Source organism: Caenorhabditis remanei, chromosome II, assembly GCF_010183535.1.
Source record: "Caenorhabditis remanei strain PX506 chromosome II, whole genome shotgun sequence".
Classification (NCBI taxonomy): domain Eukaryota; kingdom Metazoa; phylum Nematoda; class Chromadorea; order Rhabditida; family Rhabditidae; genus Caenorhabditis; species Caenorhabditis remanei.
The window spans coordinates 2,451,618-2,472,698 of record NC_071329.1 but is presented as its reverse complement, the minus strand read 5'-3'; the positions used below and the strand labels follow the sequence as shown (position 1 = coordinate 2,472,698).

Here is a 21,081-nt window from a genome sequence, read left to right as displayed (position 1 = left end):
TACCCGGGTTCGAGTCCGCCCTGAGTAAAAACTTTTTTGTTTTCTTTTGCAGACATAGAAAATGAGTCTAAAAAGTATTTTTTGTAATAAAAACCTTTTTAAAAGTTTTTTTGGAAAAAAAAAGTGATTTCGCTGAGTAGCGAGACTCCAAAACTTCAATAACCCCTCATTTTTAACTTTTTATGTTGTTTTTTTTCTATTTTTCCTCCCCCAACTCATTCCTCTGATCTCACTAGTCGGAAGCCGCCAGCCCTCCCTTTGTCAATTCTATTACACTCTCCTCGTCCCCCTTCTCACATATTTTCGAAACCAACAGGTGTTCCGTGAAGGTCGGAGCCCCCCGGGAGAGAGCACATTTGCTCTATTTCACTGCTCTTCTTTTCATTCTTTTATCTCGGAAAATTCTTTTTGGTGGACCCGACCGTTTTTCATTCTTTTTTTTTTTTGGAAGGATTTATTGAGATATCCCTCTCAGATTTATCAATTTATCATCATTCTAAGATTTGACTGAGCAAGTGCGCTCTATTGATAATAGTGATAGGCTTCGAGTTCCAGCCAAAAATATGTTAATTACTGTGGAGCGCAATTGCATTGTCTCCTAAAAATCTAAAAGTGATGGCCTAGGAACCCAAATATGGGGAAAACTAGTCCCCTGTGCTTTTTCAACGCAGAAATTGCAGAAATTATAGTTTTCTTGCAAAAACCAATTGAGGGACTAGTTTCCCAGTTTTTAGGGATTCTAGTCCATATGGAAACTAAGACGTTCTGAAACCGAGGTGTGTGACATTTGGTTAGACGGCGGTGTCACTTTTTTGATAATATCAAAGTTGCTCGATTTTCGCAAAAATTCTGTACAAAAAAACGTTTTAATAATATTTTCTTTCAAATTCATTCAGTTTTATCTATGAAAAATACATTATAGACCCATTTTCTATGTCTGCAAAAGAAAAAAAAAGTTTTTACTCAGGGCGGACTCGAACCCGGGTACCCCTCCGTGGGGACACACCGCTCCGAAATTCCCCACTGAGCCATCTGGTCACTTTTTTCAAAAGTGCTCAAAAACTCATTTTTGTCGATTTTAGGTTGGAAATATAGGTTTTTTGGACGTTTTTTACCCTAAAAACCTCATTTTTCGGCTTTTTTAAATGCCCCGGTTTCGAGATGTCCCGATTTTCGTCATTTTTTCACTGATTTTTTTTGTTTTTTTTAACTTTCAAATTTTCAATTTTTTTCAGGACCCCCCCCCCTTTATCCTCAAACCACCATGCTCCCCCTAATACCACTACTACTACTCCTCCATCTCCACATCTCCCCCATATCCACCCTCCACCCCATCCATCCGTGCTCTCCGAGCCCGTCCATAACCTTCCGTGGCTCCAATGACGTCACGAGAGCCGGTGGCCCGGCTCTCATCGTTTTCGCTCCATTGCAATGTGCCAATTGTTATAATTATTTGAGAAGGTAAGTAAGTACGCTCCACCGCACTTTTCACTATTTGGGGGTCCAGTAGAGCGCATTTTCTCTTTTTCCAGACTCAACGACTTGGCCGCCTCGAGATCCTACCGTATCTCAGTGGTGGCTCCGGATTTCGAGTCGAATCATATTATTCAGAGGACTAAAACGGCGGTGAGTGAGCAAACGGACGTTTTGAAACCGGTTTAAAACGTCCCATTCTCTGAAAACCCTCGATTCCCAGTTTTTGCCCCCATGGCCTAACATCCCAAATTTTTGGTTTTCTAGGCCACACCAAATTTCTTTAGTTCCGTTTTTCTTGTTATAGTTCCCCAACCTTCAAATCGACAGAGCTGGTGAAGGATGGCCACGTCTTGGAGCCAAGAATTTCGATGCGATGGTGCTGGATGCGTGAGTTACTTTTTTTTCCAGGAGGGTTACTGTAGTTGGTACGGTAGCTGGTCTATTAAATTGTAAATTTTCCCGATGTTGGCTTAGCATCGTGAAATCGCCTAACTTTGACAGTGTGCCATGGTTTCTCTAATTGGCCAATTATCAATTATCTAGAATTTATATTCGTTGTGTAGATCAAACATAGATCTCCATTTTTGTAGTTGACCACTTTTTTGTACGGGCGGTCCCTAAGGAGTTATGGCTTGCTGCCGCCCGCCTCCTAGTCACCTTACTCCTGGCTACCGTAACTCCCCAGGGACCGCCCGTACCAAAAAGTGGTCAACTACAAAAATGGAGATCTAGGTTTGATCTACGCAACCAACCTAAATTTAAAACAGCCTGTCCAGTTTTGGTACCATCAGGCAACGTCAAAGTTGGTCGATTTTCAAAAAAAAATTCTGAACAAAATTTTTTTCGAAATGATTTTTTTCAAATTTCCCTCAGTTTTTACTACGGAAAATACATGTTAGACCCATTTTCTATGTTTGGAAAAGAAAATAAAAAGTTTTTGTTCAGGGCGGACTCGAACCACTCTCCCCCAAATCCCCACTGCGCCATCTGGTCACTTTTTTTAAAAATGTTCAAAAACTCATCTTTGTGGTTTTCAGGTTGGAAATATGGGTTTTTAAGCGTGTTTTCACCCTAAAAACCTCATTTTTCGACTTTTTTGGTCTACTTTACTTAAACCGCTCATATCTCCTCAGGGACCGCCCGTACCAAAAAGTGGTCAACTACAAAAATAGAGATCTAGACATGATCTACAAGACAAGTCTACATTGAAGACGGTAGATCAAATCCCACCACCCTAAAAGTCCTTTTTTTCAGGTGTTCCCGAGTAACCGACACTTTCCAATGGCCTCAATCCGATGTCACCACATCGTCAGCTATTCAGACGGCGTTGGACTCCACCTCCATCAAATGTGGGGGCGGAGTTCAAAAGTGTCAGGTGGTGACGTCATCGGGGAGCCACTCGAAGAAGCGGGTGAACGCGTGGATTAAGGAACAACAGGAGGCGGCGGAGCAGTTGAGGAGGCGGAGTCAGAATCCTCAGAATCCGCAGAATCCCCAAAACCTACAGTACCACTATCAGAATCCTCAGAATCTCCAGAATCTCCATATCCCATCAAATCCACATCAGCAAGCCTACTATCCTCAGAATCATCAGAATCAGAATCCGTCACACCTTCAGAATTCTCAGAATCATCAGAATCCTCAGAATCCCCAAAATCTGAATTCCAATTCCTACCAGAACCATAATTCCTATAACAATGGCTATCAAAGCTTGTACACCCCGCCGCCACCGCCAGTACCCCCACAAGTTGTGCCAACCGAGAAGGCGACGACGACGACGAGTGAGTTTGCGCGTTTCTCGAGCCTTGGCGCATTTCCCGTGTCTTGACGTGTTTCCCGTGCCTTGGCGCATTTTTCGATCCTAACGAAATACCGTAACCCGTTTGCAGCTACCGATCCGTCTAGCGACTATGACTACTACCCGGAATCCGATAGCCTCCCGATCACAACTCAGTCAACGCAGGTAAGCGCGCTCTACTGAGAACACTTAGCACTTTGTCAGTAGAGCGCTAATGACGTCATTATGCCCTTCGCTCTGTGTGATAACGTGAACTGTACATACTTTACTGATAAGTATGTATAGTACCATCTGAGTTATCAGGCACACATGGCACCCCTCTATACTAAGAAATGGGAAACTTTTAAGACTGAGCAACTTTAAGAGCGGAAAATAAGGTTTTATAGGTGAAAAAACGTCCAAAACCCGTATTTCCAACCTAAAAACGATAAAAATGAGTTTTTGAGCATTTTTGGAAAAAAGTGACCAGGTGGCGCAGTGGGGATTTTCGGAGCCATGTGTCCCCGCGCAGAGGTACCCGGGTTCGAGTCCCCCAGGGGTAAAAACTTTTTTGTTTTCTTTTCCTAACATAGAAAATGAGTATAAAATGTATTTTTCGTAATAAAAACTGGATGAAATTTGAAAAAAAAATCATTTCGAAAAAAACATTTTTGCACATAATTTTAGTGAAAATCGACCAACTTTGACATTGCCTCATGGTACCAAATTTTGACGGACCGTCTTAAATTTAGGTTGGTTGTGTAGATCAAACCTATATCTCCATTTTTGCAGTTGACCACTTTTTTGTACGGGCGGTCCCTGAGGAGTTACGGTAGGTTGCAGGAGTGGGCACTGCAACCTACCGTAACCCTTCAGGGACCGCCCGTACCAAAAAGTGATAAACTACAAAAAAGGAGCTCTATGTTTGATCTACACAACTAGCTTAAATTCGGAACAATCAGACGACTCCAGACGCCATGACGCCTTGTCAAAAAAATTAAAAACCAATTTCGTAATTTTTCAAACTTTCTTCAGTTTTAATTACAAAAAATACATTTCAAACCCATTTTTTCCCATCTGAAAATCTGAAAGTTGTTGTTTTTGATACAGGAGACTCGACCGAAAATATGCTTTGCAAATCATTCCAAATTTCACAGGAAAATCCTTTTTTCCATCTCTTTTTATGCCTGAAATCTGACAATCCGAAAATCCGCTTAGCTTTATTCCAATAACAAGATCGTTCAATCCGGATCAGGTTTTTATTATATTTTAGCTTGGAGCATCGAAAATTCAGGGACAAAAAATGTTGTCAATGGAGCGCACTTGCGTCTCAAAAGCTGAAATTATGGGGATTCAGAATCTAGTTTCAAAATTTTCAGAAATTCAAAATGAGCAGAGTTAAAACATATATTGTCTGAAACATCCCCACTTGGGGGATATTCCAAACAAAAATGTCATAACTCGGTAAAATTTTAACTTCTGAAAAATTTGGAGACATTTTCAGAATCCTCTTCCTAAGCATACGAAATTCTTTTGGGTTCAGGTAGATCAAATTTTGAGCAACGCTCATTCTTCACAATTTCCGCGATTTGATACATTCCAGAAAATTTCGAACGGAATTAGAGTCTTCCGCAAGACATCGATATGATTAGAAAGCTGAAATTATGGGGATTCTGAATCTGGTCTCAAAATTAGTGAGAGATCAAAATGAACCGAGTTACGACACTTTTTGTCTAAAATATCCTCACTTGGGGATATTCCAGACAAAAAGGATCACAACTCGGTTCATTTTGACGCTATCAAAAAGTTGGAACCAGATTCAGAATCCACGTGACGTCAGCTTTCCAGTCATACTAAAATCGTCCGGAAATTTTCGAAATTCAAGAAGATTCCGGTTGAAGTTTGGACTATCCTTGAATTCGATCCGGGGACGTTTCGAAACCAGAGACATATAGAAACTGACTGAGACATTTCCAGACCAACCGTGAGAAAAATCACTGAAAATGAGGATTTTTTTCAAAATGTCTAGTTTCGAAACGTCCCGAAGCAGCCGGTTCAAATTCCAGACATTTTGAAAAAATACCTCATTTTCAGAGATTTTTCTCACGGTTGGTCTTGGAATGTCAAAGTTGACAAATTTCTCAGTTTCCAAATGTCTATGGTTTCAAAACGTCCCCGGAGCTGAACCACCATTCTAAAAATAGCCTACTGACCCCAAATGTTTTTCTCTACCCCATCCCAAACGGCAACATTTCCCTTATTTTCTCTGCAAACCGCCTATCCATCATTGCAACTCAACCATACCTTCACAAATATTTCCCCCCTCCCTACTCTTCCGCTTCTTAGTTAAGGTCAACCTCTCTCCCCGCTCTGTGCTCTTCCCTTCCCGCCGAGCCCCCCCATCACCAAAATTTGAGAGCAAATATACTACGTGTGGTGCTCTTCGGAGCTCTATGTGCACTCTGCGTCTCTCCACTCGTCTACACTATTTCGTCGGTGCACTGTCTGACTACTGTCAGAGAGACAAATAGACTGTCATTGAGGCGGTGAGGCGGAGGTACAGTCAATAATATTTCGAAATCAAACTCATTTATGTTGACCCGAGTGGAGGTAGAGAGAGAGAGAGAGAGGATTTTCGACGTGTTAGAGAAGCAGACGGATTACTGTATGCACTTTTCAATAGTGCAATTCGATACCCTTTTGTAGAGAGCCACTTGCTCTTTTGTACTTTGACCCCCAGGAAGCTCTGTCATTGGAGCGCACTTTCGTCGGATCTTATATGACTGATCCGTTTTTAGTATGACTGGAAAGCTGGCGTCGTGAGGATTCTGAATCTGGTTTCAAAATTTTCAGAAGGTCAAAATGAACAGAGTTATGACAGATTTTGCCTGAGACATCAACAACTTGGCGGATATTCCATACAAAAAGTGCCATAACTCGGTTAAATTCGAATCTCTGAAAAATTTGGAGACGGATTCAGAATCCGCACGACGTCAGCTTTCTAGTCATGCAGGATTTTCAGATTTTGGAAAAGTATATCAAATTAAAGCGGAGCGAAGCTAAGCTAAGCTTCAAGTCGAGTATTCTCAAAAGAGCGCATTTACATCCAGTCCTAACAAAATTTCCAGATCGATTTCTACATGGTTAGAAAGCTGACGTCGTGAGGATTCTCAATCTAGTTTCAAAATTTTCAGAAATTCAAAATGAGCCGAGTTATGACACTTTTTCTCTGAAATATCCTCCAGTCTCAAGACTTGTGATGCTTCAGAAAAAAAGTCGCATAATTCGGATAATTTTGAATTTCGCAAAAGTTTGAAGACGGATTCAGAATCTCCACGAAGTCATCGTCAGATCCTTTTTATCAGTATCTAGGCTATCTACCGGCATTTAGACCTCAGAAGGCCTCAACCAGTCTACAAACCTAAAATTCCAGACCCAAATCCCTCGTCCACCATCATCATCCCCATACGGGAACACGTGGCCAACCTACTCCCCATTCTTCCAGCACCCACAGAACCAATGGAACGCTCAGTACCCCTATCAGCAGGTCCGCGGCGAATCTCTGACTTCCGTTATACCAAAGTTTTCCGGAATTTCAGCAAAATCCCTATCAGAAAAGTGGACCGCCGCCACCCAACATGATGGACGCAAATTTACCATGCAGCGCATTTACCGATGATATTTGTCATCAGCAACGCGAGCAAATGGGAGCTCTCGTGTCGAAATGTTGCAATAAGGGAATCTACCTAACCGATGTGTGCATTCCTGGAAAATGCTCGAATAGCACAACTCAGCTGTGTTGTTTCCAGAAGTTTTTGCAGGTCTGTTGGTAGTTCTCTTTGTCCGGAATCCCTTTATTTTAGGCCAAATATTCCTGCTGCAACGACCCGACTCAAGACGAGGGCGCGCCGAAAATGACGAACAAATTCAACAAGTGTTGTCATAACCTCTTCGTGACGGATGTAAGCCTGTTATCTACGGGGGGTACTGTACTGAGAGACGTTTCAGGACCCATGTTGCCCGGAATCCGCAGCACGGCGCTACTGGTCAACCGCTTATGAGGTGTGCATGCCGACAGTGACAGTGGATTTCTCGCCGGTCAGGTTTGAGGTAAAGCTAGAGGACCCTAGGAAGGTATAGTGGAGCACCACCTTGAACACCGTTTTGCCGTGTTTTCGCACCACTTTTTGGCGTTCCTCCCAGATTCTAGAGCCATCCCATTTCCAGGTCCACTTCACCGAAGGCGTACGCGTTCTGGATCTTTCCGTGGATCGTCAATGGGAATTCAACTGCACCTACGGTGTCAAACAACCGCAATTCGCGTATTTGCCCTCCGATCACATCGTGGTCGCGGATTTTATAAGGGGGCTCTAGGGGGTGTATTCTCTGTATTCTTTGTTTGTATTATTAGGTACCCGAATGAATCGATTTGTATAGTCTTCTAAGGGATTATTAACCTAAAAACTCACCATAGGTATAAAAATTAGACTCTAGCCAATGCGTGGCAGTATGTGGCCGAGCTGAGCGCCAAATTGCATTCAGCTATGCCAACATCTTGCCTAGCTTTGACGAGTCTTACGGAATAGTAGTGAATATAGCGGTTGGGGGATCACCATGGAAGACATCGCTAGCTCTCAAAAAAAAGGCGAAATGGAAAAACGAGAGCATAACGACGGGGGTGGCGGCGGCAACGGCGGAAGGGAGGGGAATAGAGAGGAGCAAAAAGAGCACACAGCCGATCGGTGGAGGCCGAAATGAGCAGAGTGACGAAGGGCGACGAAAGAGGAGAAGACTGTGTGTGTGTATGCACACTATGTGTGTGCTCACCTCTATTTGGCTCCGCCCCATACCTTCACGGCCGAGCGCAGCACGTACAGGGAGGGATACGCCCACTTTTTGTGTGCTGTGGGAAGGAAGAGGGGAAAATCGATAATTTTAGGCCAGAAAATGGAGGGAATTTTTGGGATTTTCAGATTCGAAATGAGCGGAAACACGAAGATCGGAACATCGATGAAGGAAAACCTGGGAATAAGAAAAAACCTCAAAAAACTGGGGTCATTTTCGATAATTTTTGTCGAAATGGCTATTCGAGTAGATATATGAAAAGAGCTATGCATATCTGATGCGATTAGGCGAAAGCCTAAGTCAAACAGCTCAAGACCGGGTGATGAGCCTAACTGGTGCTACTAGTATCGAAAAATAGTGTTGGACACCGAATTTCTCAAAAAGAGCCTTCTAACTGAGCTAAAACACAGAATATAAGAGCTTAGAGCGGACAAAGTTCAATGGAATAATCGAGACAAAAGACTTTTTGCCAAAAGTGTTATTTCTTATCAGGAAGACATTGACTCAGCCGTGTAACTGGCGGAAATTTTGCGGGAAGGGAGTTATTGCAGCGCTTTTATAGCAACTTTTCATCGATCGATCGCCTACACAGTCGCTGGTGTCAAAAGTTTGCAAAAAATTCCCAAAATTCCAGTTTTCAACTCAAAAACACCGGAAGTGAGCTTAATTTTCGTGTGAACTCTGCACAGAAGCCATAATTCCGAACGGAAATTGAGGTTTCCCAACTAAAAATAGACACAAAACACACTTTTGATTTTTTATCGAAAACGACATTTTCGAGAACATAAAGGGCACAAATGTGGCCAAAACTATGGAAACTTGGATGAGAAAACGTAAAATGTGTGTTTTTGAGCAGAAAACCGAATCTGACGTCTGTGGCAATGGGAAAAAATGAAAAATCTCAGCTAAAGGAAATCTCAGGGAAAGAAAAACAGAGCATCGACACATTTGTCGAGTTTCAGATCGATAATACTCACTTTTGCAGTGAAAATTAAAAAATAAACTACTTCAAAAGCCATACATGTCTAAAATGCACGAAAATTGACTCCGAAAGTCAAAAAACGCCCGAAAATCTCAAAATTTTCGAGAAAACGACTAAATTGAGTCGAAAACGACTTGTCGGACATAATTATAGCGGTTTGGTGATGAAAATGAGCCCAAATAACACAAAATGATACTCGAGAAGCCAGAAAACGGGATATGGCTGTCGAATATTACGGAACTATGATGAAATCGACGAATCCGGGGTATTTAAGCACAAAATTTGTAATTCTTGAGAAAATACTAACTAAAAACTCTGAGAAAATGCTCCAGAGGCCAGAAATTTGGTCAGCGTCTTAAAAATCGGCTGAAAATAAGTGTTTTCACGACGAAAATCAACGAAAAGCCGATTAAGCCCAAAAATCCCATTTTTCACCAACATAACAACGAAAACTAGCAAAATTCTACCTAAAATGACGAAAAATCACCTCGGAAACCTATAAAAACCACTGAAAATTTCGAAAAATCATATTTTTAAATTGCAAAATTCAATTTTCTAAATTTTACCATTTTTCTGATTAATTTTTCAGGGAAAAAGACTGTTAATTAGCTTAACTTTCAATAAATTATTCATTTTTCACATTTTCATTTAAAAAATCGGGTTCGGGGACTCTGAAATAGGCGAAAATCACCAAAATTTAGGCCGTTTTGCGTCGAAATTCGTGGTGGCCTAACTGGAGAAACCTAGTCCCCCAGCCACGGCCGGCGGCGGGAAAGTCGAAAATTCAAATTTTAAAAACTGTTATTTTTTTATTTCTCGGCTAATTTCACGGGTTTTTTCTATAGTTTTTCTATAAAATTCCAATAAAAGAAGGTGAAAAAAATCAATAATGTATTAATTATGAAAAATACCAGTCAAAATCAAAAAAAAAATCACAAAAAATACAGAAAAATCAGAAATAGCTCAAAATCAATAAATACGAAACGAGGTATGGCAATTGGTAGAAAACATCATCAGTATTAAGGAGAGGGAATGTAAAAATAGATCAAAATTTTTAAAAATTTTTTGGGCGGGAAAAATTCTGTGATTTTAAATGGTAGATGTTGGTCCGGAGATGTCGAGACGGCCATAGTTAAGGTAGGCGTAGATCATGACACCGATCTCGCGATGGTCGTTTTCCAAAGCGATTGATAAGGCGGTAGAGTTGTCCTGAAATGTCAGAAGTTTGAATTATCACGTGCGCGCCGACCGCGCCGCGCGGCGCGGTCGGCGTCGCGGCTCCTTCTCCACCTACCACATCCGTCAACGATGCGTTACACGTGTTCTCCGCCAACAACATCTTCACCAACTCCTTATGTCCGTGCTCGGCGGCACACATCAGCGCCGTCGACCCATCCTGATCTTGCTCATTCACGTTGGCTCCGCACGCCAAAAGTAGCTCAGTCGTGGTCTTTTTGCCGTGCGACACCGCCAACATCAGAGCGGTCTGACCGTGTTGAGACGCCTTCGCATTGACATCACCCATTTGGAATAGACGGTGCACGACGGCCTTCTCGAGCTCGTCGTCGAGTTGCGAGAGAGCGGCGAGCATGACGGCCGTGTAGCCGGCCTGGAAATTTAGTTATTTATCGAAATTTGAAAAAAAATTGTTGGAGGCGTCGCGGTCGCGGTTTTAGCCGGAGCGATGCACCATGTCGAAATGGTGCATCGGTTTTAGGGCAGTTTTTGATTAAAATTCTGAATTTTTGGAGCATTTTTAGTGTTCACGTCAATTTTGATCGCGTTTTTAGTAGTTTTTAGTGTCATAAGGGTATTTTTAGTTTTGGACAGGTCTGGAGCTTGATTTCCAATGTCTTCAATCATTCTTAATGGGTTTTCTTCACCTTTCTTGGCGGTTTTTTGCTTTTTGGCCGATTCTGACCACTTTAGACCGTTTTTCGACGGATTTATCAGTTTTTAGCGGTATTTTTAGGCAATTTTGACAAATTCCAGAAACCGTCAATAGTGATCAAGTTTGACCCTGTGTAACTGGGTTACTCACGGTTCAAACTTTGAAAATTTAGGTTGGTTGTGTAGATCATATCTAGATCTCCATTTTTGTAGTTGACAACTTTTTTGTACGGGCGGTCCCTAGGGAGATATACAGTTTTCAAGCTGCCTCTATGATTTTTTCAAAGATCCTCGAGCTCTAAGCGGTATATTTCCCCAAGGACCGCCTGTGCGAAAACGTTGTCAACTACAATAATGAAGCTCTATTCTTGGTCTATATCATACTAAAAATTTGAAGTAGTCGGGTAACTTCTGACGTCGTGATATACCTCCAATCGTGACGGATTTCAGAAAATTTCGAAAAACGTTTTTTTTTTTCAATTTTTTGGGATTTTTTCGAAATTTTTTAGGCTAAACTTCAAAAAACACTGTTTTTACATCAATTTCTCAGTCTAATACAACAATGCAAAAAACATTTACCCCACCGCGGGCTCGAACCCCGGTACCACCACCCGGAGTGGCTCTCTTCAAAATCTGAAAATCCCCACTGCGCCACTCGGACACATTTTTCAAAAACACTCCAAAACTGGTTTTTTGGGTTCTTTAGGGTGAAAATATGAGTTTTTCATGGTTTTTATGGTATTTCTGGTAGTGTTTTGCAGTTTTTGACCGTTTCCAACACCAAAAACATTATATTCAGGTTCCCAAGCCGTCTGACCTCTGCTAAGCCTAAGTAAGCCTAACTTAAGCTACTGTCACACACACTAATGTACACAAGTGTTATTTTGTGTATTGTGTCACGTCATCATCCTCCATCTACTTAAGATAGTGCTAAGATCTGTCGCTATTTGCTTAATACGGCATCATCACCTTATATGGATGATGTTTGCCCGGCAGGGGGTCAAAAATGTGGGAAAATCAACCAAAAACCGTCAAAAACCACCTAGAAACCCTCTTAATGTCCAAAAATGCAATTTTCCAAGTTTTTCCAAAAAAGCGTACAGATGGCTCAGTGGTCTCGGTCTCCACCACCACCTCCCATATCCCCCCCGCAGACTACCAGGGTTCGACCCCCGCCTAGGCTCAAAATTTTTTTGTTTCTTTTTTTTTTGAAAACTTTGACCTACCCGATTAGGCGCGTCCAAATCGCACTCCCCGCTATCCAAAATCGAGGAAACCACGGCGAAATTCGCGTGCGACACAGCGTAATGTAGAGCAGTGTTACCCTGAAAGTACAGTAATCCAAAGGATTCAAGTTTTGATCTACTCACATTCTGATCACAAAAATTGACAACCATATGAAGGATTTGAGGGCCCAAATTGCCTAATTCGCCGACAAATCTGTCGACATTCTCGTATCGTGACGAAGCGTTGCCAGCTGTGGTCATCCACACATGGCGGACCAGTTTTGCGGACCATTCCTGAAATTTTTACAGGGGTTTGGGTACATCAATCGATGGAGAATTTCAAGGGCTACAACTTTCTAGTTGAAAATTTTTCGCTAGGAATTTTGGTTCTCGAGATACAGGCGCTTAAACTAACCACAGTCTCCTCAGGCACACTACCCGGCTCGAGGATCGATGAGTTGAAATTCTCAAGAGCTTCACGAAGACGATCAGACACTTCGAATGGGGCGGCTGAAACTTTTAAAATAGTCCGTAGATCAAATTTCTACAGTACTACTCACCATCGAACACGTCATCGTTGACCTCAAACGTTGCGTCACTGTGTGCAGAGCAATCGGATTCCGCGTCGGAGTCACTGTAAATATAGAAATGGGGGATTAGGAAACCAGGGGGAGTTGGTCAAGAAATGGTTTTTTGGTAAGGAGGTGTCGTGAGAAATTTGAAAAAAGTTACAAAAAAATTTGAGGAAAAAAATTTGGACCAATATTTTTTGTTGGGTTTTTAAGCCCAGCTAGGATGTTAACTTTCCAGAAATGGTATATGCCTTAAAAGCTGAAAACTTGAGGATTCAGAATCCGTTTTCAATTTCTGTCCAACATCTAAATGAGCCAAGATACAAGGGTTTGAAAATTTGAGAAAAACTTTTTTGGTCAAATTTTTTTTCGGATGCGTTTTTTGAGCCTGGTAAAAAAGTGTCTATGTTAAGTTTTTGAGAAAGAATGGTACATTTTCAGAAAGCTGAAAACCTGAGCATTCTGAATTTGTATTCAAATTTCGAGTAGCGGCAAAATGAACCGAGATAAAACTGTTTCAAAATATGAGAAAAAATGTTTAAACATTTTTCTGATACGATTTTTTGAGCGTGGCTAAAAGAAGGCCTACATTGAGTTTTCAGCGTGAATGTTATATGTTTAGAAAGCCGAAGATTTCAGAATTCTGAATCCGGTGTCTGATTCTATGTAGAATCAAAATGAAGCGGAATACAACGGCTTGAAAATGTTGGAAACAATTTTTTGTAAACATTTTTTCTGCTACGATTTTTTGAGCCTGGCTAAGAGGAGGCTTACATTGAGTTTAAGGGGGAATGTTATATGTATAGAAAGCTGAAAATGTGAGAATTCAGTATCCGGTTTTTGATTCTATGTAGCATTATAATGAATCAAGATACAGAGCCTTTTTAGAGCCCTTCGAGTTTTTGACAGTCCCTGTTTGGAAGAAGTGTATCTCGGTTCATATTGAACTTTAAGACAATTTAAGAACATATTTGAGATCCTGACGTTTTTAGCTCTATAAATATATAAAATCTTTCAGAAAACATTAAAATTCAAAAATTTTAAAAAGTAAATTTGGCCAAAAATTGTATTTTCGAAAATTTTAAGAATGCCACTATCTAAGAATGTTTTTACTTGATATGCCCAAAAAGCTGAAATTCTAAGGATTTTGAATCCTTTTTTAGATCCCGTCTACCATCAAAACCTACCGAGATACGGTGGTTCGAAAATTGTTACCAAAATTTTTTTTGCAATTTTTTAAAACCTTAGCTAACACCCTTAAAACTCAAATGTTCTAAACCAACCTTATATCCCCAAAAAGCTGAAATCCTGAAGATTCTGAATCTCTTTTCAAATCCCATCTACGCCCAAACCCCGCCAAGTTACAACACTTTTCCTACCTCATATCTTCCTGTTGTGCCGCCGCCGAGCCGGCATACGGTAGGTGTTGAGTGTTGGTGGCGGCGTTGTTGACGCCACGTTGCCATCTGAATTCAAAATGTTGTCTGTCTGTCTGTGTGTCTGTGTGTCTGTGTGTCTGTGTGTCCGGATGTCCACTACTCACCTATTTCCCAACTGCCTCATATCACTTCTCAGTGGTGTCAACCTATCCTGAGCCTCCTCCTGCTCGTCGGGTGTCTCCGCAGCTTCCTCCTCCGACGTCACCGCCCATTTACTAATTTTTGGACGTGGAATTCTAGCTGGTATGGGGTCTGGGAGCTGCTTAGCTGGCGGTGCTTCGATCACCACCTCTTTTTTCAGAATCACTTTCGACTTCAACGGCGATTCGGAGGGATCTGGAATTGTGGGCGGAGCCTCGTGGGTGCCTGTGGCGGAGGACACTGCGTTTTTCTTGTCGACTATGTAGTCTAAGTCGTCAACAGAACGTTTACGGTCGAAGCGGGCGGATCTGAAATTTTTAAAAAATTGTTGAAAAAAAATTATTGAGATCGAAATCCTACAAGAAAGATTTTCATTGTCAAATTCAAATTCTCCTCAAAATTTCCAAAGTTTTGAGCCCCATATTGCCTAGGTTTGGAGCAAATTGAGTTTTGACCTACTGACCGCGACGCAGCCGCGACGCGTCTGAAAATTTTTGGCTTAACAACATCTTTCGCACATTTTCAAAACAGAAACCGCTCAAAAACCAATTTTCATCAAGTTTCGGCTAGTTTGTGAATTCGGGTGCAGCGCGGTCGCGTCGCGGTCGGTAGGTCAAATCTCAATTTACTCGAAGCCTAGGCAATATGGGGCTCAAAACTTTGGAAATTTTGTAAAAAACTCGAATATCACCATAAAGAAGTCCATGGGCGACTATTTCAGCCCAAAACTGAAAAAAATTTAAAAACTATTTTTTCGATTTTCACAAAATTTTCAAAAATTTTCAAAAAACTCACTTCGAAACCGCGGTGCCTCTCTGAAAATTGCTCTTTTGTTCATTTGTTAGTAATTTCTTGACGGCGTTCGCTTTAGCAATCTCAAATTCCCGTTGCTTTTGGTCATCCTTTGGGTCGATCTGGAAAAAATTGTATTGGAGAAAATTTGGGAAGGTGAAATCCAAAAATTTTTATGGTATACTGTAGAAAAAAATACGGGCTACATTTTTGTTGTTGACAACTTTTTTGTATGATGTCATCCTGGGGAGATATAACGTGTTTTAGCTAGCTCATTTATTTTTAGGTTTTCAAGCTCGCAAGCCATACCAGAGCTTCTAGGCGCTATAACTCGTCAGGGATAGCTTTTATCAAAAAATGGTCAACTACAAAAATGTAGCGCGTGTTTTGATCTACAAGATGCATATAATTTCAAAAAAGTTCGCTGACACCTGAAACCGTGACCTACCTTAAAACCCGGCGCCTCGTTCTCGTCGGCCTCCTCCACTTGCTTATCACAGCTCACGCAAATTTTATCAGAAATCGAGCAGGCGCCCACTCCGACATTCCTTGTAAACACATCCTGTCGTTTCACGCATTCTTGACATTCAGATGACGTGGCGGTCGCAGTAGGTACCGTAACCACCTTCTCCACTTCCTTGATAACTTCCCTGACTTCCGGCTCAAACCCGACCGGACTGCAAGCCCGATCTACCGTAACCCGCTTATCTGTCTGCGTCTCTCCGTGTAATAACTGCAATGGCTCAACGATGTCTGGCACGGTGCCAACTTCTTTCGTGGAAGTTGGCTCCGTGCCAAGTGCCACGTGGCATTGCTCTAGGGGGTCGGAGCCGACGGATTGGTCGGTTAAGGCGAGCGGGATGGTGGAGGTGGACACGTGGCAGGTTTCCGCTGGTGGCGGGGGGATTCTGAAAGGAATGTGGGATTTGGTTTAAAAAATCTCAAAAAGTTAAAAAAAACAGATAAAATTGGTTAAAAACAGTTAAAAAGGGTAAAAAACCACTTTTCGAAAAAATGCATTAAATCTTGAAAGTGGTCAAAAATGAGTTTTTGACCTCAAAAACATCTCAAAATACCATTAAACCCCTTGAAAACCACTATTTTACCCTAGAAACTGCAAAAAAACCTGTTTTTGAGCATTTTTGAAAAAAGTGACCCGGATGGCGCAGTGGGATTTTGGAGAACATATCCCAGGTGGGGGTACCGGGGTTCGAGTCCGCACTGGGGTAAAACTTTTTTGTTTTTTGTAATAAGCTAGAATAATGAGTTTCTGACGTTTTATAACCATCAAAGTACTTGAAAACGAAAAATCCAAACATTTTCGATAAAAATTTCAAAATGTTTTTTCTATTTTTCAAATTTTTTGGAATTTTGAAGCCCCAATTTAGGAAATTATTGATTTAGTTCGGTTGCTTAGTCCAATAAAGCTATGCAAAAAACATTTGCCTCACCGCGGGCTCGAACCCCAGTACCACCATCTGGGGCACACAAAATCCCCACTGCGCCACTCGGACGCATTTTTCAAAAATACTCCAAAATTGGTTTTTTGGGTTCTCTATGGTGAAAATATGAGTTTTTCATGGTTTTTATGGTATTTTTGACAGTTTTTGGCCGTTTTTAACACCAAAACTCACTTCTCGACCGCCAAAAACAACTCCTTTCTCAGTCCAGCGCACTCTCCGCATGGCTTCGGCGCGGGGAGTGGTCCCGTCGACACAGCTATGGAGCGTGTGACTACTGGCTTCTGAATATTGTGGGCGTGTCCATTGACGCCATTTACTGGTTCGAAGGCTGAAGTTTTAGGGGATGGCGGCGGTGAGGTACTAGTCGACTGAGTCCTCGCCAACACTTTTTGACCATTTTGAGTTTGCGCATACGTGAAATGCGATTCCACGTCGATGGATGGTCCCGCTTGAAGAGTTCTCTGCAAAAAATCGATAATTCAATTTTCAATCTTCTACAGTATACCCTCTGAACTTTTGGTGATGCTGAGAAGAATCTGACCCTCGAGTGATGCTGATGCTCTTGTTCCGGTGGAAGAGCGAATTCTCGGCCACGTCTCAGACTAGCAAAGTCCCCCGGACCAGCGCTAGCCGGTACGTGAGAGTAGTGACGTGGCAGGTCGCCTTGAGACGGTGCTCTTCTGAAAGTCGGTGTAGGCGTCGGCGGTAGATCATCATATCTGGCGAATCGGGAGCTAGGCGTTTGATAACCGTTTGTGGTGGAGGTCTGGTGGAGACCCAAGTCGATTGGCGTCCCGACACGACTGTCGGGAAAAGGGGACTCGGCGTTTCGAGCACGGATTTCTGAGACGGTTTTCGCCAACGCGGTGGAGTAGCCTGAAAATCGGTGAACTTTGAGATCCCGTCACGGTACACGATTTTGCCCTACTAGTTTAAATTTTTGGTATGTTATAGCCCAAGTCTAGATCTCCATTTTTGTAATTGACCACTTTTTTGTACGGGCGGTCTCTAAGGAGATATATTCATTCGAAATAGGTAGGCCGTTTATTTGAGGAAGGAAGGAGGGGGGAGTATGCCTACTTCGACATGTCATAACTTCCAAGAGACCGCCCGTATAAAAAAGTTGTCAACTACAAAAATGGAGATTTGGGTTAGGACTGTAACATACTATAAGTTTGTGACTGTCGGGCAACTTCTGAAGTCGTCATGCTCCTTCAAATTTGACGAGTTTTTTAAAAATTTCGAAAAAATTTTTTTTTCGATTTTTTTTTGGAATTTTTAACGCAAGAATTGAGAAATTATTGTATTACATTATTTTTTTGTTAAAAAAAAACAATGCAAAAAAATTTACCCTACCGCGGTCTCGAACCCTGGTACCCCAACCTGGGACACAGAAAATCCCCACTGCGCTACTCAGACACTTTTCTCAAAAATACTTCAAAGCTGGTTTTTGGGGTTCTCTAGGGTGAAAATATAAGTTTTTATGGTTTTTAATGTTATTTTTCCCATATTTTACACGTATTTTCACCCCAAAAACCTTACCATTAGCACTTCCATTAGTTGCCCCGAATCTAGTCGGGGTATTGCTGCGACTACCAGTGAACCCAAGATTCAAGTTTACCGGTCGTGATATTGGAGACGGTTTGACTGCAAGAAATCAATCGATAATTTTTATTTCAAAAAATAAATAAATTGTTGACCTACCCGGTTCAAACTGCGGCGCCGCCCTTCTCGGTAGCTCTGGTGGGTAGTGGTTTGGTGGTGGTCCGTGAGGGGCGTGGCCTACACGTCGATAAGTGGTATAATCTGAGTTGTAGCCACCTTGTAACCGGTTTCGAATGTCTGACACGGTTTTCTGGGTCTGAAAAAAATTTGAAAAAAAACCTACTTTGAAAATTTTTCTTGAAATGTTCGAAATCAAAATTTTTACCAACCTTCTCAATCTCCTTATGCGGTGACAGGACATCATCGAAATCACTCATCAAATTCTCCAAAGAATCACTGAAAATACTGTTATCCAGAAGGGGTGACATCAGCTGACGGTCTACTCCATTGCCACGTGGCATCATGTTGGTTGGGGTTCCTGAAAAAGTGGGTTTTAGGGTTAAAAATAGTAAAAATTAGTAGAAAAATCATTCAAAACACAAAATTTTACCCTAGAAACTGCTAAAAACCTGTTTTTGAGCATTTTTGAAAAGAGTGACCCAGATGGCTCAGTGGGATTTTGGAGAACATGTCCCAGGTGGGGGTACCCGGGTTCGAGTCCGCACTGGGGTAAAACTTTTTTGCTTTTTGTAGTAAGCTAGGAAAATAGGTTTCTGATGTTTGATAACCATCCAAATACTTAAAAACAGAACAATTTCTTTAAAATGTTTTTAAAAGTGAAAAACCATTAAAATTGAGCTCTAAAAACTGCTCAAAACTCTGAACAAAACACCTAAAATTGAATAATTTCAAGTCATTACTGGTCAAAAACGTATTTTCTTAAGTTTTATTCAAAAAATCTCAAAAGAGCACCTAGAAATGGCCCCTTTGAAAAAATGCGTCAAATTTTAAAAAGTGGCAAAAAATGAGTTTTTGGCTTCAAAAACATTTTAGAAACCCTAAAAATCACAATTTTTACTCTAGAAACTGCTAAAAACCCGTTTTTGAGCATTTTTGAAAAAAGTGACCCCGATGGCTCAGTGGGATTTTGGAGAACATGAAAATCTTGTCCCAGGCGGAAGTACCGGGGTTCGAGTCCGCACTAGGGGAAATTTTTTTTGGTTTTTTGTAGTAAGCTAGGGAAATAGGTTTCTGACGTTTTATAACCGTCCAAATACTTAAAACAAAAAATTGGAAAAAAAGTTTGAAAATTTTTTGGTCGAAAAATTTTTTAACCCCCGATTTCGAGTCCACCAAACTTTTTTTTTGAATTTTTTGTCATATCAAATTAAAATGAATTCAATTAAAATTCGCACCTTGTCTCGATACGAAACCATTGCTAACATTCTGTGCAAACGAGACGAATCCCAAATCGATATGATACCCATACGGACAACAATCGCATTTCTTGTTATTCTGATTCTGATCATGCTCCCCACCGGATGACGTGTTTGGTGACGTCATCGAATTCGGGGAGACTTCTGAAGACACTCCCGACGACGTCGTCGAATTATTGTTCCCATTTCGTTTGATTATTGTGGCGGATGTGCTGGCGGAGGAGGCGGACGACATGGCTCCGCCGAAATCACGCATTTGGTTCTGGAAATTGGGTGGTTAGATGAGGGTAACAGTTTTTGTGCGAAAGGAGACAAAAGAAACAAAAACTACAAAAAAATTGATTCAAAACGGTCTAAAATTCATTAAAAATGAAGACACATGGGAGACTGAGGGAATTGAAATATCACCAAATTTTAGATTCCGTCACGGTACACGATTTTGCCCTACTAGTTTAAACTTTTGGTATGTTATAGCCCAACTCTAGATCTTCATTTTTGTAGTTGTCAACTTTTTTGTACCGGCCGTCTCTAGAAAGATATAGCAATTTAAAGTAAGGTAAGTAGACACCCCTTTGCGTGAGGCCATGAAGGTATGCTTACTCCGCTGCACCATATCACTCCATGGACCGCTCGTACAAAAAAGTGGTCAACTATGAAAATGTAGAGCTAGATTTGATCTATATAACCAACATAGTTTTGTTATAAATTGGATAACAAAGCACCTCGGGACAAAGTCTTAAAGTTGGTCAATTTTTCCTTAAAATTGAAAAAAAAAAGAAAATTTTGTCAAAACCAATTTTTTCGGAAAAATAAGAGTAGAGAGGAGTGGGAATAAAGCGGAAAGAGAAGGTTATTAAAATTTAAGGATGTTTTCTATACAAAAAATCAAAATAAATGGAAAAAATATAAACTTCAAAAAAAAAATTGCAGAAAATTTTTTTCTTCGATTTTGCTGAAATCTTTTCAAAATGTCCTAAATGTGATCTTGCAAGGTTTTGTACTAAAAAATACCCAAATTTTCCAATTTCCAATAAAAAAACCCGGAAAACACCTGAAAACCTGATAAAAACGGTAAAAAACTACCCGGAGACTAAAAATTCAGAAATATTTCACTTCTAAAAACCTGAACATCCAAAAAATTTTAGAGGTACACTAAATATTTCACGGATTTTTTTCAGGTTACTGTGAAAAATTTAGAGTCATTTTGAAAAATTTGAAAAATTTCGAAAAAAAAGATTTTCAAAGAAAAAATACAAGCCGCCTCAAGGTACCCTTTAGTGTAAAACCCTAGATTTTCAACATTTTAACTGAAAAATAACAAAATGGGTTTTTTGAGTATTGTTATAAGAATGTCCATATTTTTCGCCACATTTTAAACATATTTCTCAATTTTCGAAATACCTCTTTAAGTCTTACTATAAGGATTTTTTGTTAAGTTTTAAAAACTGTGGAACACCCTAAGAATCTCAAATTCAGAAAATGTCGCCAACAAAAACA

General features: G+C 40.9%; 3 protein-coding genes across 3 annotated transcripts; 1 reads left to right on the top strand and 2 right to left on the bottom strand.

The window, feature by feature from the left end:
* Window positions 1-1,264: 1,264 nt before the first annotated feature.
* Window positions 1,265-7,627, top strand: GCK72_004072 (uncharacterized protein; the record flags this gene model as incomplete). Its single annotated transcript, XM_053724445.1, has 10 exons — window positions 1,265-1,461; window positions 1,533-1,626; window positions 1,781-1,863; window positions 2,731-3,257; window positions 3,366-3,439; window positions 6,687-6,800; window positions 6,853-7,074; window positions 7,117-7,215; window positions 7,262-7,363; window positions 7,481-7,627. 10 exons carry the CDS (start codon window positions 1,265-1,267, stop codon window positions 7,625-7,627), a joined length of 1,659 nt encoding a protein of 552 aa, XP_053588639.1.
* Window positions 2,901-3,328, bottom strand: GCK72_004073 (uncharacterized protein; the record flags this gene model as incomplete). The annotated part of the gene is made up of 2 exons (XM_053724446.1): window positions 2,901-3,165; window positions 3,216-3,328. The coding sequence occupies 2 exons, from the start codon at window positions 3,326-3,328 to the stop codon at window positions 2,901-2,903; spliced, it is 378 nt and encodes a 125-aa protein (XP_053588640.1).
* Window positions 7,628-10,169: 2,542 nt separating the features above from the next.
* Window positions 10,170-19,840, bottom strand: GCK72_004071 (uncharacterized protein; the record flags this gene model as incomplete). The annotated part of the gene is made up of 16 exons (XM_053724444.1): window positions 10,170-10,289; window positions 10,375-10,689; window positions 12,197-12,295; window positions 12,341-12,490; window positions 12,612-12,706; window positions 12,757-12,830; window positions 14,148-14,234; window positions 14,312-14,656; window positions 15,144-15,262; window positions 15,589-16,048; window positions 16,775-17,064; window positions 17,109-17,479; window positions 18,146-18,250; window positions 18,308-18,464; window positions 18,538-18,686; window positions 19,564-19,840. The coding sequence occupies 16 exons, from the start codon at window positions 19,838-19,840 to the stop codon at window positions 10,170-10,172; spliced, it is 3,213 nt and encodes a 1,070-aa protein (XP_053588638.1).
* Window positions 19,841-21,081: the final 1,241 nt, after the last annotated feature.